Raw genomic sequence first — 17,773 nt, forward strand, 5'->3', positions numbered from 1 at the left:
CACTTCTCAAGATCAAGTTCACAGTGATGTCTTGTCCTGTTGGAAGCCTCATCTGCTCCAAGAGTCAGCAAATTTCTTTCTGCAAACAGACCAGCTGGGCTGTAAAACGTGGGGTCTTCTCCTGACCTTTTTCTTGGTCAGTGGTGCATCGGCTGGGACCTACCTCCCTGCCTCTGGTGCGGGGAGTTGAGAACTGGGCCTGATAGGTGGGAATGACGACTCAGTGGCCTTCAGGGCCAGTGGACCTGGCTTCCTGCTGAGGGCTCCCAGCATGCCCATGGCCCTCTTCAGCAGGGGCAGCTCAAGGAAGATATACCCAACTTCAAGTTTAAGAAATGCTCAGTGTGGCTTGCACACCTGCCCTGGCCCGTCCTCCTCCAGGCCAACACTGGGCTTTACCTAGCCCAGTGTTGTGTCTCCCTGCTGTGTCCACTTGCTCAGCACATCAGCTAAGATGACTGTTTTCTCATCCTTCCTATTTTCTTTCTTGAGAACTGTCCATCAAAGCTTTTGTCAAGTCAAAACATTTCCTTAACCCATCAGTCAAGTGAAGCAGAGGCTGAAGCTTAAGCCAAGTGGTGCCTGAGACTTACCAGGGGACTATATTCAAAAGCCATCAGGACTCTTTGATATGGAATGTGTGAGGAGGATGCTTTGCGTCTCAAAGTCCACCTGGGCACACTCCTGGTTTAAAAACTGTACCAGGACAGGTCCATACGCACAGGCGCCAGATGACGAGCCTCTCTGCTATGAACAGGAATTAAAATTAATAAAATGTGAGCAAATTGGGACTGGAGTTGTGGCTTAGAGCACTTGCCTAGCACATGTGAGGCACTGGATTCAATCCTCAGCACCACAATAAAAAAAGAGAAATACAGACAAATAAAATAAAGAGATTGTATCCATCTAAAAAAAAAAAGTATGAGTAAATTGAACTCACCATTGTGTAAAAGAACGTGATGTCATGACAGAGCCTGACTCAGGAAGCAAGGGTGCTTCCCCAGGAGATCTACTATGGTACAGTACAATCCTGTCAATGATTGAAGGCAAAGACCACCATCTGCGAGCACTCCCCAAATTCTAAAAATACCAGCCTCCTGTCCTGATGAAAGCAGTAGCCAGCTGGGAAGAGAAGGAAGCTCTGCGACTCACAAACAGATGGTCTCAAGCCCAAGCCAAACCTCACTTTTCCCCCACCCAAGGTTCACAGCATGTCTCAACCACTAACTTTGCGCTAGCCCCGTGAAAACTCCAGTCTCTACAGCCTTTTTCCATTTACGAAGCACTTGAAGTACTTTGGTTCATTTGCTAGCCCTCTTAAGCGCTCTGGATAGAGAAGGTATTATGTTAATAATGCCCCTTTAAAGAGAGGAAGCTCGTCCACTTAAATGATGGAGGACAGAGTGTGAAAAGAAAATAAGTCATTGGATGTTTTCCTGCACATTAAATATAAAGAGAGCACAGCAGTGTTGTGTTGAGGGACAATACACCAGATAAATGATGACGAGTCTTTTCAGTAGCCATTCATCTTCCAAATCACCTCAAGTTTAACCTCACTGAATGCACAAGGCTTCATGAAGAATTTTTGAAACCACAAAAACTATACAATATATATCTGAATAAAAAATCATGATGTTTCTGAATGGCAAAATTTAACATTTTAAAGACACAAATTCTTGCCAAATTAGTTCAGAGTCTATACAATTCCAACATAAAGTGCATCAGGATATTTTTAAGAACTTGACAAGCTTATTCTAAAATTTATTTTAAGATCCAGGAATCACTTTGTCGGTCTTGAAGCATCCACACTTGAATCCACAAGCAGACCACCTGGTGGGGAGCAGTGGGAGGCCTCCCAGCCCTCTGACGTGGCGTGAGGGACCCACCCTCCCCAGCTGCACCCTGAAATCAGCTGCCACCTTTGGGTCATGCCCAAGGGTGTGCTCGTTCCCAGCCAGAGGTTCGCACAGCAGGGCTCATAGGGTGAGCTTGTCTCTGGGGACACAGCATAAGTCTAAAGTCACTTTGGCCTTGGCATCCTCCGGGCACCTTGCTGCACTCGCCTTATAGCCTTGGCCAGCCCAGCCTGTCCTTGGTGTCTCCTGTACTTGAGGCCAAGGTGGCACTGTGGTCTGTCTGGGTGCTCCCCAGCTCTACAGATCACAAGCATTTCTTAATCACTGACTTCCTGCCCTACCTCCGTCTGGGTTTCTGCTTTTTGTTGGATCTGAATCTAACACACAGGACATAGTTACCGATTTCTTTAAAGATCGGCACAGCACTAGTACAGAAGCCAGTAGATGAATGCAGCAGAAACGGCTGGGCACCCCTGCTTGACCACGCCTGATAGGGCACAGCAGGACCAGGTTCAGTGGGGATGAGCAGATCAAGGTTCAGTGGGGATGAGCAGACCGTTTCCTGAATGTACTGAGGGAAACTGATCTGATATAGAATGAAAGATAAAACGGATTTCTTGTACATAAAATGAATTACAGATTAAATAAAACACTAAATGTGAAAGGAAAAAAATTGTGATAAGGGGCTGGAGAAGACTTTGCAAAAAAGATCCTAAAGTCTCAAATCACAAGGCAAATTGGTCCATCAAAATGAAGAATTAAGGGCTCAGCAGTAGAGCATTCACCTAGCACGTTCAAGGCCCTAGGTTTGATCCTCAGCACCACATAAAACAATAAATAAATAAACAAAAATATTGTATAAAAACGAATACCAATTCTTCCCTAAAAAAACATGAAGAATTAATTACATGGGTGAAAATAGTTGCAATGCCTAGAAGAAAGAGTCAGGATATATAAGAAACCTTTATAAATCTGAAATAAAGAGGAGGGAAAGAAGAAAAGAAGTATGAAAGGGAGGAGGGAAGGAAAGAAGGAAGGAAGGAAGGAAGGAAGGAAGGAAGGAAGGAAGGAAGGAAGGAAGGAAGGGCCGGCAAAGAAAGGTGGCAAGTCACAGGAAGGGAGCCCTGAATGAGTAATGAGGTAAGACTTGAGCATTCATCAAATTGGATGAACTAGAAATCATGTGATACTAAACTCTAGTAAGATTATGGGGAGCCAGAACTCCAACATATTGTTGACAGGAGTGCAGACACCATCCCAGGCAAGCACTGTCCCATGGCCCATCATACCATACCGAGCATGTCCCCTAGCACCTGCAGATGTGTTTGAAGAGTTGGAAGCCACCTGATGTCCAAACACTAGGGAAACAGATGCGCTCTCGGCAATAGTGGCAATAAACCACCACAAACTAACTGTACCTCTGTGATGACATCTTGAAATCATAAGTTTGAGAATAAGTTAGAATGAAAAGTATCACACCTAGCACTTATGTAAATTAAGGGCACACACACACACACACTAGCTCAGTAACACTGCATTTTATGGGGATCATTATATAGACAAAAACGTATCAAAATATTAAAGAACAAATCAATGGTGGGCAGTAGAATAGCAGCAGGGATCTGGAAGGAAACAGAAAATATGAAACATAATTGGACCTGGGGCAGACTTGTTTTCATGGATGCCGTATATGGTGGAACAGAGGGTCTCAACTCCTAACAGGCGAGGTCCAGAGGAGGACCTAGGGGCAAGGGGAAATGAGCAGGTTTCTACACACAGTTCCCCTTAGCCCTTTGCCTTCTGTCTTCCGAAGCCTGTTTATGCTTCTAATCACTGTAACGTGCAGATCTAAGAATTCAACAAAACCCCCAAATCTCATGTTGAACTACACTGTACTTGAACTCATTTTCTATTGTTTCTAATAAATCATGACAAATTTAGGAGCTTAAAGCAACATACATCGACTGCTCCCAGTTTTCACAGGTGAGGAGTCTGTCCATGGGTTCAGCTGGACGCTCTGTTTGTGGTCTTATTAGGCTAAAGTCAAGGTGTCAGTCACAGCTAGATCTTGTCTGAAGTTAAGGGCTTCCTTCCTTTCTCTCTCTGACAGTGGCAGAGATGGGTTCCTGTGGCATAGGACTGAAGCTAGGCCCCAGAGGCACTGCTCTCTCCCACCACGCCACTCCACACAGTATGGCTCTTAGCTCCTTCGAGGCCAATAGTCCAAGCAAGCAGTCTGATGAGGTCGGCCCACACAAGATGATCTCTTTTTTGATTAACTCAGTGGAATGATTAAAGACCCTAATTCATCTACAAAATCTCTCCACCCTTGCTACCTAGCCTAATCACAGAAACTATCCTTTTGAGATCATAGGGCCAATATTCACTCAACCATTTGACAAATGTTAGTGGCATATCTATCATGTTCCAGGTACTGACAAAGTACTTGGGGATGGGGAAAGAAAAGGCGAATGAAAGATAGCTCTTGGCCATAAGGATTTAATTAAAATAAAAAATAAAGGAAGAAAATTTGGCTTAGAGTCTGAATTCTGACACCAAATTGAGTTCAAATCCTATTTATCTTTCTTTCTTCTTCCATATTTTTATTGGTGCATACAGTTGTACACAACAGTGGGAAGTGTCGTTACATATTCACACATGCCACAATATGACAATATTGTCCCCAATACTGAAAAAAAATACTGGACAATATTGGGACAATGGGGAATGATATGACCCATATCATTCCCCAGTAGAGTAGAGGAAAGGGACCAGGAAGAGGGAGAGGTAAAATACAAACCTCATTTTTAATGCTCTAAAGACATTTATGAAATTTAAGTTTAGAATCTTTCAATTCTGGACACCCCCCCTCTGCTTTTTTTAAGCAAAACAACTTAGGGAACATTCACATGTGAAACATGAAGCACAGCATTGGGCAGAAGACAGGTGAGTGCTGCAGGCCACCGTTCCCCTCAAGGGCATCCCAACAGCTCCCCAACATCCAGCCAAAGCATCTCTTTAGGGTCTGTGGACAGAACCCCAAGCCCAGGGTGTGGACAAGGTGATAACCGCAAGTCCAAACAGATGCTCCTGGGTCCCAGGACCTTTCAGTAAAGGAGCCAATCGGAGATAGTAAGGCCTTCCCGAGGACATGGAGAGCCTGCCTGGATTTACCTCTCACTGTGACTGCAATAAGCAGAGTGTGAGAAGCTATTGTAAACAAAGAAAAGCCCACAAGAACAGAGTCACAAAAGCCCAATAAGCATGGCTTTTAATCAGGGGGAAGAAAGAAGGCCAGATAAGCAGGAGCATGTCGCCAGGGATACAGAGAACCACATGGAATCAGCCTGACACTGTGTTCGATATGGCTTGGGCAGTATTTGCAGCATTGATTTGCCACTTAGGAGGAAAACCTGAAATGCATAAAGCACTTTGCATTAATCCAACAAAAAGTGTAAGGTAACCTCAGGTAACCTCAGGTGACCATCTGCCCAAAGGCTTAGAAATCTGAGGCTCACTCTGAAACTTAGGTGCCTGATCCTTTGCCAATGCTGTCCTTAACTTAGGGTGTGAAAAGGAGCTGGCCTCAGGCCACCCCTACTGCCCAGCTCCTGCTAGACTTCCAGCAATCAGGCAGTCCCTGCTGGCCACAGAGGGCACATGGCTGGCTGCAGGGTGAGGCTGAGCCAGGTGAGAGGACCTATGCAGAGCACTTATCTACAAGTAGTAGGGACAGGCAGTTGGCAGCTCTCAGAAGTGAGAAAAAGCACTGCTGATGTCACAAACCTAACTACTGGGGTCCTTCTCTTCCTGCTGGTGACCCCAGGCCACTGACTCCAGAGAGAGGTGGGGAGAGGCCCACAGCTCTTCACCTGGTACCTGTGCTCCACTCAGTGGACACACCTTGAACACCTTGCCTTCAGTAATGGATCCTAGCGCCCCCTTCAGGAAAGGCCTGGAAGCACAGCCAGTCTCCTGGAGCCGGCCACCTGACACTCAGGGCTGAGGCTGTCAGAAGGATGGACAAGTGGGTTCTGCCTTTACAAGCTTATCATCAACCTAATAACAATCACTCATTCAAATGTCAAAACAGACCTTTTGCAGAGCACCATTTCATAGTGTAATACAAAAATACCAAGTTGGGAGGCGGACCAGGGCAGGAGGGCAAAAGGAGGACCCCTTTCTTTTCTAACTGCCCCAGCACTGTGTGGTCCTTAACCTTGGCTGCATCTTGAAATCACAGGGGGCTTGAAAACAATGATGTGTGGCTCCAGCCAGAGCTTCTGCCAGAGTCAACCAGTCTAAGGCAGGGCCTGGGCACCGGGATACACAAGACCCCCTGGGAAACTTCTGTACGCGTCTAGGGTTGAGAGCCACCAATGAAGGCAATTCCAACAGGGTGGGGCTCAGACTGGGGGCCACAAGCTGAATACCAATGAAGGAGCCAGGGCCACGTCCCTGATCTGGGCGATGTGTAGGTGATAGATGGAATGGGCCAGTCCTTTGACTGGTGCAGTAGGAACAGGACAGAGATGGAGATGGTGGGCGTGGTCACTGCTGTGTTGTGAAGGGTGCTGCCTGAATGACAGGATGGAAGGGGCCAGGAGGGAGCTTTATGTGTCTGCATTCTTGAACCAAAGATTCTTGGGCTATTTCTACCCCTGGAGGTGGGGGGAGATCCAGTGGAAAGAGAGCATCAAAAACAGGAGAGGGTACTAACCTCCCAAAGCCCTGCAGGGACAAGGGGATGGGGGTCTGGACCAGGGGAGGAGGGGAGGAATCGCAGGAAAGGAACCAGATCTCCTGAGCATCACCTCTGCCAGGCTAAGTATGTCACACGCACCATCTCATGGAACCCTCTCAGCACTGGGGCACTTATAACTCAGGATTCCTGGGTCTCAACTGACTGTATTAATGATGTCCCCAAATCCAGTGCCTCCAAAGATCACAGTGACCAAAAATGTCCACTGGCAGGCCCAACTTGACTTACTGTGGAAAGAAGTAGCTGAAAGAAACAAGAGGTTCAGTTTGAAGAAAATGACTGATAGAATCAGCCCAAACTTGAGCTAGGGATGTATGCACCAGTCCAGAAAGGCCCGGTGTCCCCAGGTACCTGATGGCCATGTTGTGCGCTGCGGTTCCTAGAGCTCTCCTCCCCAGGATGCACAGGGCGAAGGACAGGGTCACCAGAGGAGAATCCTCGTCACTGTCTAGGGCCTTTGAAGGCTGAAAAAGAGCAAGGGTATGAACTCAGCTTCCACACAGGCTCCAGAGGCAGCAGCAGTCCCCCAGGTGTGGAGCCAGACGGGGCCTTAGGTGGCCACGTGGTCACCCAGGCCCCTCCAACATGACCCTGCCCAGGAGCTTGGCTTCCTGGACAAGTTTCACTTGTGGTCAGACATGGAAAAAATAAGAATGGGGAAGTTCCTTTCAGAGAGAAACCTTTTCAGTTGTGGGCTTTTGATCGAACGCTCTGAGGTTTCCAACGCAGCACTTCAGGTCAAGGAGATGGCAGTACTTACAGGGGGACACCCCTGAGCTCTCCACAAACCCCACACAGAGGGCCTTCTCCTGTCCCTTGGGGAGGGCCCTGGGAATGGCAGGAATCCACCATCCACAGCTGAGTTTCAAGAGTGGTCTAAATCAGTTTTAATAGGGGCACCGAGGACACTGAAGCCAAGCCACCTTGATGAGGAAGTTGAAGAGGTACCACAGACGACTGAGGAGCAGAGAAGCCACAGCATCGTGACAGCCTGGCCAGCAGAGGCCAAGCCTGGCTTGAGAATCGAGACATTCATCTCACCTGGAGAAAGCACGGTCTGCCTCTTGCCTTCTCTGCTACCACTCATTCAAAATCTAGGGCCTGGGCCAGGGGCATGGCTCCTCGACCCTCCAACATCCTGTCACTATCACAGAGGCTGACTGCTGCGCCGGCCTTGAACATAGCGCAAAGGGACAACATACCTTCCCGACCCTTTGCCAGAGGCAAGATACATTCATTTCCCAGTTAGTGTGGGCTTCTCTGTTCCATTAACATTGACCAAGTATGTTTTTCCCTCTCCTCTATTCTGTTCTACTCTGGGGTGTGAGAAGGGACACCGTGACGGCCTGGTCCCTGCCGTGTGCCGGGCCCAGCATCAGCCCCGCTACCTGCTCTCTCTTCCCGGCGCAGTACTGAATCCACTCCAGGTACACGTTGCAGTAACTGGCCCTGGTGATACCCTGCAGGCACGGCACATAGTCGTCGTCCACATTCACGTTGAGCATCGCCAGGTCCCGCTCGATGTGGTGCCACTGCGAGAAGGGCTGCAGGGACTTGAGCAGGGACTCGTTCTCCACCCAGGAGGGCAGCTTGGGCGAGGCGGCCATGTAGTATATGATGCTCTGTAGAGAGAGGGGTTCCCAGCGCTCAAGCCAGTCTTTGTTTTTTGTTTCTTTTTTTATTTTGTACTGGGAATTGAACCCAGGGTGCTTTACCACTGAGCCACATCCCCAGACCCCCTTTCTAATTTTTGAGACAGGGTCTCCCTAAGTTTCTGAGGCTGGCTTTGAATTGCGAACCTCCTGCCTCAGCCTCCTGAGTCACAGGTGTCCCCCACAGGGCCCGGCTCTCAAGACATTCGAATGCCAGGAGGATGTTCTCAGACTTCCTTAGATCTCAAAAAGTAAGTCGACTCGGGTAAGTACAAGCCATGAAATCCCCACACACGGCATCATTGATGTGTCTGCTGGGTTTAATGCACAGAGCTAACCGCCTGAGACATTCTAGAATGTTCTCTTCCCAGACATCCCAGGAAAGGGAAGGTGAGAACTTAATGCTAACAGAAGACCACAGCGGAGTTTCTGTGATTAGAGACAGCCAGTCCTGCCTCTCTGAGGCCAGCAAGGAAGGCGTCCTTTGCCTGGGCTCCTGCTGGCTGCGAGGACACCAGGCCAGGCCACCCTTCCTCCAGGAACTGAAACCACACAGTTCTTATGAATGGTTGAGAGGATGGAGCTTGTAACACATATGTACCTTAACCCTGACGCCCAGGAGTGGACATCTGTGATGTGTTCACGAGTAGCCCTTGTCTCCAGGATGGACACTGCGCTTGTGAGTCCCAGTGGGGACAGAGCTGCCCTTAGGCTTATTATTTTGAGTCGCAGTTTTATGAAAAGCTGTCTTGTGGTTTCTGGAACTCACTCTTCAAAAAGGCCAGTCCTTGGCCTGAGGAAATAACACTGTTCCAGAACCTGGGCCCTACAGGGCAGCAGACCTGGGCATGCTGAAGAGCCACGTCCAACATGCACAGAATTTCCTTTATTTCTTTTTTGTGCCCGGGATTGAGCCCCCCCACAGGACTGGTGCTGTCTGTGGTTTCAGGCGTCTCCTGGGGTTAAGAGCAATCTTCTGTGACTACAGCAATGCCCAGGCCTGCGCCCAGGCCCCAGGCTCAGCTTCTACATGAACATTAATTACAAAGGGAGAATAGAGATTGGCCCCTGTGAACACATGGCCCTGTGACCATCTGGTCTAGTCCCCACCTGCCCAGCCATGCCCTAGGTAGACAGCAGATGGAAGGCTGCTGCCTGGTTTGCCTTTCACCATTTTTAGGGAGGAATTAAGAGAACCCACAAGGATGAGGTCAGAGTGGTTCCTGAGGACCCTGGACCACAGAGGTCAGAGCCTGCCCCAGGCCTGGCCACCCTGCAGAGCTGATGCGGAGCCCACCCGGCTCCCTGCAGCTCCCGAGCACAGCACCTGGGGCCCATGTCCCCCTCATCCCAGCAGGAAGCCTGTCGCGGGAAGTTCTGTGGAGGCCCTCTGTGGTGACAGTGAAGGAGCCCTCACCTGAGCTGCACAGGGGCCTGCCGGACCCGCCCACTGTGCCTGCCACACCAGGGCTACTCCGGGTTCATCATCACAGATGGGCACAGTCCACCCAGCTGCTTTTTTTTAGCATTTCCTCCAGGGCACTGTGCCTCACGCCTCAGTGTGCACAGCAAGTGAGAAGCTGCCCAGAAACAAGGCAGCGGGCAGGCGGGGCCCTTGCAGGAGGCTGGTTCATGACACCAGGAGGGTTTCAAGCACTCACAGATCAAGAAGGACAGAGGGGACACCAGGGAAAACCTCCTGTTGTCAGGGAGGAGGTAACTTCAAATACACTCATGGAGGGTGGGAGAAAGGAGCCAGGATATTGGAAGATAAAACAATCCTTTTGTGTGAATGAATTACTTCAAGGTCTTCTCCTTTTTCAATTTGCCTGTCCAGCAAGAAGATAATAAAAAGGACAAGGCTAAGCTCTCAAACCTTGGAACAGTTCAGAGCTACGGAGACAGCGCTCTGCTGGCCATGCAACTGGGCTCTGCCTTCCCCAAGAGCTGCTGCCGCCGCTCTGTGTGCCCCACCTCTGCAGCCCCCCTCCATCCATGCCTGGCAACCAGTACCATTGTGAGCTGCCACCCTGGAAGGGCAGCAAGGCCCCCAGAGCTGTGTCCAGCAGTGGCCTCCAGGCAGGGGCCATGCAGTGTCCATACGAATGAGCAGGAAGCCGTGAGGCCAGGACGGCTGACCACCCCTCCCTACCCTGCTGAGTGCTGATGGTATAACCTGAGCACAGATATGTCTGCACTGGTTCCTGAGCCTAGAGGTGTTCAAACCACTGAGGAAACAAACAGACAAACAACAAAACCAAGGCCCAGGTCTGCCCCAGGCCCACAGCATCAGAACTTCCAGATGAACATGAGAGTCTGCAGGGTGAGTCTGATGCTGGGGTCCGACCTGGCTCCTGAGAAGCACCTTGTGAGAACAGTGTGCCTCTCCCACCCAGAGAGAGGAGGTCTTCACTCCCATTTCTTAGATAAGAGAGCCAAGGGTCTTGTTTCCCCACAAGCCACTGATTTCCTGGTAGGGTCTGGGGCCTCCTCAGCTCCCTCTGTTTGTACCGTACCTGGATTTGTCTGTCAGATGGTGATGGTCATCTGAGGAAGCACAGGGGTGGGACACCTGCCCAGGGTCAGGAGAGGAGGTTAGTGAATGCCAAGTTCATACAAGGAGGGAGGAAGCCTCCGTTAGCAGGACTAGACATGTAGCCCAAATCCTCAGGGGCAGCTGGGAGGCCTGGTCTCCCATGTGTGGCAACTTGCAGGTCCCATGGTGTGGAGTTTGCCAGTCCACACGTCTGGCCCATGGGAAGGTCATCTGCAGGCACCACAGGGTAGAAACAGGGTTTGGGTGCCCTGGAATGTGCTTCCCTTGGGAGCCCTTCCTGCCCATCCTGCTGCCTCCTAAGAACTAAAGGAGGGTGCAGGGGACGCTCTCCTAGAGGGAGATGACAGAGGGGCATAGGGGACTCTCTCCTGGAGAGAGACAACAGAGGTGGCTGGTTGCCACTTATTCTCTTCCATAAACACACAGGTTCACTCGGGCTCAAGGATGCCCACAGCACACTTTCCAGACCTTTCTGGGTCAACAGTCTGGCAAGGGGCACGGCAGGGCAGTTGTGGCAACTTCTGGGAGCCTGTCTAGGGACACCTGGCCCCTTTAGGCTCTGCACTGGTACCTTGGAACATGTACATACTTAAAAGGTGGGGGTGGGAGCCAGGGGGACCCTGGTGGCTAAGGACCCCTGGGGTAGAGCTGCCGGCCCAGCTCTGTCTGTGTATGAGACGGAGGCTTCCCACGCGTATGTGCCACCGCCAAGTCCAACACCTGGCACCCCAAGTCTGCTGGACTGGCTGCAAGGAAAGCTCCTGGCAGCATCCTTCTTAAAGGGGACCTGGGGGGAGCTGACCACACAATGGCAGAGTCCCAGGCCAGAACTGCCTGAGCCGTCTCCCTGACCTTCCTGGATGACCCAAGGTCAGACTCAGCACTTAGTACTGCAGGAAGTTTGGATCTGAAGTCCTGCACTCTGTTGCATGCACTCCAGGAGTTGGAGCAGGGTTGCTGCTCACACCCTACCACGGAGCAGGTGCTGCAGACAGGCCGTGTGGGAAGGAGGAGCAGCTAGCCCTCCCCACACCAAAGGCCACCTCTGTCCCCAGTACACTGCAGCCTCTGCAGCGGACGCTGGGACCCCTCAGAGCAGCTGTTCCAAACTTCTGAACGTGGCCCTCTGCAGTGGTTGAGACTGCAGGGCTCGGTATCTCTTTGGTCTGTATCCCCTCATCTCACCTGGCCCAGCCTCTGTGGGTGGAGTGGAGGGAGTTTTGTCTGTAGTGATTCTGCTGCTTCCTTGGATCGACTTGTGGTGCCCTCTGTGGCTTGTGCAGGGCTCCTCCCATGCATGTCCCTGCAGTCCCCACCCCTGGAAGGGGACTAGCACCAAGACTTCTCCGCCACGCTGCTCTGGCTCATCCCTGTGCCTTCAGAAAACGTCTAAGCCCAGCTAGACTGCCTCCTCGCTCGTCCCAGGACTCTCCTCCAGGAGACTCAGCCCAAACTGTACGTTTTCTAAGCAACTGAAAAAAGATGTTATTGTTCTCCACAGGAGTGAGGAGGAAAGGCTGTCAGAACCAGTCCTGACTGGACCAATCAACTCTATTTTGAATTTTAATCAGGAGCTTAAAAACAATTTCTAGTTCTACAGTGGACAGTCTGCAGAATGTCACACATGACACTGTGACTCAATTAGATTGATAATCACCACCATGTGCACACCTTGCAGCTTGGTGAGAAAGCAGGCGCCTGTGAGTGCCACGCCCCAGGCTGAGGCAGGCTGCGGCCACAGGCTCACCAGCCCCTGCAGGATCCCTCACAAGAAGCATTGAGAACGTTCCTGCCCAAAGCCAGCCTGACCTCGGATACAGAGCAGGGGACAAACTGCACCAGTGAGTTCTCCCAAGAGCTCTTGGGAGCTGCTCACACCCACCACCACCACCATCACCGTGTACCCCGCCCAGTACCCGCTGGGCACAAGTGTGGGGAAGCAGAGCGGTACCTTGATGTAGTACCGGATGAGGATCCTGCGGAGGTCGAACACCTGCAGCATGGTGGCTGCGTTGTTATCGATGATGCTGTAGCCCTCCAGGATATACTGCGTCCGCGTCACCTCCCAGGCCAGCCAGCGGAGGTGGAAGGCTGCGTTGCAGGAGAGCAGGTGGGGCAAGTGGCCAGGCTTGCAGCAGCAGCAGCCCCTGTCATCCTCGTCACCCTCCATGATGGCTTCCACCTCCCGCTGCTGGCAGTAGGTTCCTGCCAAGCACAAGCAGTGAGAAGTCAGAGGAGAAGTCACACGGGGACCTTCCTGCAGCATGGACCTCCTCTGGCCTTCATGAGGGGAGGATGCCAAGGGGGGCCGTAGAACCAAGACGCTCACGTTTAGTTCAAAGCACAGCCCAGCGGGCACAATTTTCAGCGCCATTGACCTCCACAGCCACTCTGATTCCCACCTACTCCCTGTCTTTTTGTACAGGGGGAGTAGTGCTCTCATGGACACCAAGGCTGAATGAAGGACAGTGACTGCCTTGACCTGTAGGCCGTCCCTGAGCAGACAGGAAGCTAGGAAGGTGGCAGGTGGAGGAGGCTGGAGCCAGGTGTGTGCTCCAGTGTCACCAGGAAGGAGGCCCCGGAAGGGAGCTGCTGCCAAGCCCTGAGGTGGACCGTCTACCCACGCTGCAGACCAGGATGGGGAGGACGGGGTGCCTTCCAGAGGTGCCTTCCAGAGGACCCCCTTCCAGGCACGGGATGAAGTGGCAGTTGTGAGCAGCCTTGGAAACCACATGCTCCCTCCCCTTCAACATTGTCATCAGGCCTGAGAGGAGGCAGACGGAGCAAGCTGAACCCCTGGGGATGCTGCACAGCCTTGAATGCAGAATGGGGATCTAGACTGATCTCAGTGGCCGGGCGGCAGACAGACCCAATGCACCCAAGGTCTACAGGAATAAAAGGAGCAGCCCAGCCACACAGTTTATGAAAATGTAGTTCCACATTTAGCAAAAACTTGGATAATTTCACAGACTGTGGGGACCTAAAGTTAGATGTTGAAGAACTACGTGGAATCTGGACAGCAGCTCCGGCCAGAAGACACCTGGCATTCTTCCCTCAAACTCTACACATGAGGGTTGCTGACAAAATGAAATAGAGCCAGCTGATCTGACTTGCACTTTTTAAATCTTTTCTCCATTAAAAAGTAGATTAGTGCTGATCTGAACTAAATTAATTTCACATTGAGACAGCCAACATGTTTTGGAAGAGTGAAGGTCGTATTTCTGAATAATGACCCAGAAGACCCAGGAACTTTTGGCTTGCAGAGAAGACTCTTGGTCTAATAATGATTGGTTCCAGGATGATCTGCAGAACTTCCCATGAAATTGTGTGCAGATGTGATCCAAGGTTCCAGAGGGTATCACATGACTCATAGTTTGAAGTCTTAAGACACAGAGTTTACCCTAAGAGAGAACATTAGCAACTAGGAGGTCAATCAGGAAAATGCCTTGTAGGGATGAGAAGACAGAAAGAGCTGGCAAGACCAGGAAGAGGTACCAACCAAGCCAACTGTAGTCATGGAGACCAAGCCAACTGTAGTCATGGAGAAGAGGAACAGGAGAGGCTGGGAGGCAAGCCTTCACTGTTGGTGGGCTGTACATGCTCTTCAAGACAGTGGAGTCCCAGGCAAGGGGGAAGAATGAAGGGAGAAATTAAAGACATGGGTGAAATTGAAATTCCAAAGGATTGCTACTCCAGGTAGCTTAGGAAGGAGAAAAGGCAGCTGCAGAAATGAAAATACCTGAATAAAATAGTCATTCAAAGTGTAGTTAACAAGGAGAGAAAATACAGGAGGTAGAGGGAGTAGCAGTAAAGAACGTGGATGTGAGAGTCTCTGGGCAATTTCATTTTGAGAGAGGCCTGCTTCACTGCAGGCCTGCGTCAAGGAATTACCTGTTGTGAGCCACTAGTTAAAGATGTTTAACTCATCTAAGATTTTCTCTGGAGATACCATTTGAATGCCAACCCAGAAGAACATTATTTTATGGGAAGCAGTAGTGACTAAATAGGGCTTATTTAGTCACTACTAAACTTTAGTCACTACAACTGGACGTTGTTCAAGGTGTGCGCCTGGTACCAGCTAGTTTCCTTATGAATAAAATGAGCTATTGTGAGGCTGAAATCCAACAGCACATTCAAAGTGATGAGTAACCCCCAAAGGTGGTAGTTAGTACTGTAATTTTCACTAATTCATGAACTCCAACACCAACCCAGCACTCACACTTGATTGAAGCACAAAAACTTTTACTACAGCCACTCCTACCATCTCTTTCTCTGTAATTCCATGTCACATTGTCAGGTACTTAGGACATCCTAATATGATGGAATGAATGATAGAATGGTTGGTGGAATAGATGAAGGAATAGATAATGGAATGTATGGGGGAATGGCTGGTGGAATGGCTGGTGGGAATGGCTGGTGGAATGGATGATGGAATGGATGTTGGAATGGATGGTGAAATGGATGGTGGAATGGATAGTGGAATGGATAATAGAATGGATGGTGGAATGGATGATGAAATTGAATGGAATGTAGGGGGAATAGTTGGTGGAGTGGCTGGTGGAATGGATGGTAAAATGGCTGGTGGAATGGATGGTAGAATGGTTGGTGGAATGGATGGTGGAATGGAAAGTGGATTGGACCAATGGAAGAATTCTGCTTTAACTTACTGTATGCACAGGCAGCGTATACCCTTTTGAGAAAATCCATGGCATGCAACATACTGTATTACATTGCATATGAAGACAGATAAAGAAAGGCTACGTCAGACTAGTGAGATGATCATAAAGGTACTGAACCAAATTACTTTCCTCATTGATCAAAAAGGCCAATGACTTGAGAACAAGTTGTTGGGGGCAAGGGAAAAGAATTATTTGGAAAGCCAGCAAACCAAGAAGATAGAAGATTCCTGTGGGATGCAGGTATGTGTCGGGGGCCTTGTAAGGAAGCAAAGGGGGAAGGATTGATGACAGGAGATTTCTAGGGGCTGTTCCAGTGGCCTTCAGCAGAAATTTGTCTCACTTGCTCTAATTTTGGTGTCTTTGGCCTTGAAGGGGAGGGGAGAGACCAGGCAAGTCTCGTCGAGTCAAGCCTGCTGTGTAGCTCTGGACAAAACGTTTCTCAAAAGATCAACACATTTACACGCAGAGCTGAACAGAAATCTGACCCAAAGGTTGAGGCAGCAAAGAAGACAGACAAAATCTGAAGAAGATGCCAAGACATGTCATCCTGATCCAGGCACCCACCAGACATCTGCAGACCCATGGGAAGAGTCAGCGTTTTCAGCAAAATCCACCTTCCAGTCCCTGAAATAACCCAGGAAGCTGTTATCACCAAAACCCCCCACCTAGAAGCTGTGTCTACAGCACAGCTAGTGGGAGAATAATAATGGATCACCCAGCTGTGTGGACACCCAAATTAGTGACTTTTACATTTAACTAAAAGCCAGTGAAGACAGAGTTTATTAGGTTTTCCCTCAGTTCCAACAGTACGTTAGAGACGGACACCTACAACCTTCAAATAATAAAGCACCTTCTGGGCTGTTGGATACAGTCTGTGAGGTAGTTCATGTTTGGAAGGGGAAAGCAAGCAGGCTGTATCCTAGAATGAGATAGTGATGGTTTCATTCGGGTCTGAGGACGGCACTTCTCTCCCCAAGATGTCAGTGATTTGGGTCTTAGCTGAAAGCATTCTTTCCAAAACATTTCACAGGTCTCTTAGTTCATCTGCCATTTATGATTTGTCTTCCCTCTGCACAGGTGTGTAGAACACACAGCTGGACTGTGAGCAGGGAGCCATTCACACTGCAAGCTCCAGGAGTCTTCCCGCTGGCTGACCTGCCAGGGTCCCTTGTGGGGGCCATCTCACAGTGGCACATAGGTGATGCTGGCTTGCACAAGTTGATAATGTAATTTAAGAAGCAAGTCTTCTTCCAAGGAGGAAGCAAGGCTATTTTCACAGGAGACACAAGGAAGAGGCCTACGGGAGGTTTGCACTTGAAGGGATCGGCTAGCCTGGCTGAGCTCCAGAGCTCAGGACATGTGAGTTCTTGTCAGTTCTCTGGCTCTGCACTCTTCCAGCCCACTCTGGTACTGACCATGTTGGGCTGGAAGCCAGGGACAGGCCACCTTAGCAGACCAGGAGGGCTGGAGGTGTGTGGGTGAATGCAGGTATGCAGCCAAGCACCTGTGTGCGTGGTCCTGCGTGTGCAAGAAAAGACGAAACCGGTGGACGTCCAACCCCTGTGACACGAGTCACCACAGCGGCCTGCTGGGCAGTGGAAAGGCAGTCTGCCATGAAGGACCATGCAGGCGTGACAGAGAAGTCATAGCTGCCAACAGGGGACATACAGTTCAGGGTGGTCTCTGTGACCTGCTCTGAGGAGCAAAGGGTTGTACAAGATCACACTGGAGTAAGCTGGAACTCTGGTTTTGTGGTTGAGATGCAAAGCAAGGCTCACATTCTCAGCAGGGCTCACCAGGCTCAGAGAAATGCCTTCCTTGGAAGGAAGGCTGAAGGTCAAGCCACTCCTGCACTGTGAGGACCTTCAACAGCACTGGGGGTGACACTGAGCTGGCAGGGCTGCCTCCCGTGTTTCCCTCTGCACCTCGAATGTGGCCATGTTCTCGTGGTCTAAGTCAGTGTGGCAGAGAAGCCATGTAGTCATGATTTTTTTTGATTAGTTTTGGGAGACTCTCAAGTCCTTTAGCTCTGACGAGAATGCCTAATTAAAGCCTGGAACTCAGAGTGTCAGCGGATGTGCCCAGCAGGCCCCAGATGCCTGGCCACACGGGAGACCTGCGGCTTGCTGAGCAGCCGGCGTGGGCAGCTGCCCCTCTGTGACGGATGCTCCTGTGGCCACCTGGCCTCTTCCTGCTCCATTCCTGTCTCCAGGCTGCTGGGTCACACCTGCCAGTGTCAGGCTGGGCGGGCCTTATTAATACCTATC

General features: G+C 50.3%; 1 protein-coding gene across 3 annotated transcripts in view; it reads right to left on the reverse strand.

Annotated features, from left to right (window-relative positions):
• Pcnx2 (pecanex 2) overlaps positions 1-17,773 on the reverse strand; it is a 175,331-nt gene that overhangs the window by 15,396 nt on the left and 142,162 nt on the right. For all 3 annotated transcript variants that reach the window (XM_078023065.1, XM_078023064.1, XM_078023066.1), the window contains 3 exons: positions 12,779-13,032; positions 8,007-8,240; positions 6,970-7,082 (listed from right to left, as the gene is read on the reverse strand). In XM_078023065.1, the coding sequence (XP_077879191.1) occupies positions 6,970-7,082; positions 8,007-8,240; positions 12,779-13,032 (601 nt within the window). The remainder of the gene's footprint in view (positions 1-6,969; positions 7,083-8,006; positions 8,241-12,778; positions 13,033-17,773) is intronic.

Source organism: Ictidomys tridecemlineatus, chromosome 10, assembly GCF_052094955.1.
Source record: "Ictidomys tridecemlineatus isolate mIctTri1 chromosome 10, mIctTri1.hap1, whole genome shotgun sequence".
Classification (NCBI taxonomy): Eukaryota; Metazoa; Chordata; class Mammalia; order Rodentia; family Sciuridae; genus Ictidomys; species Ictidomys tridecemlineatus.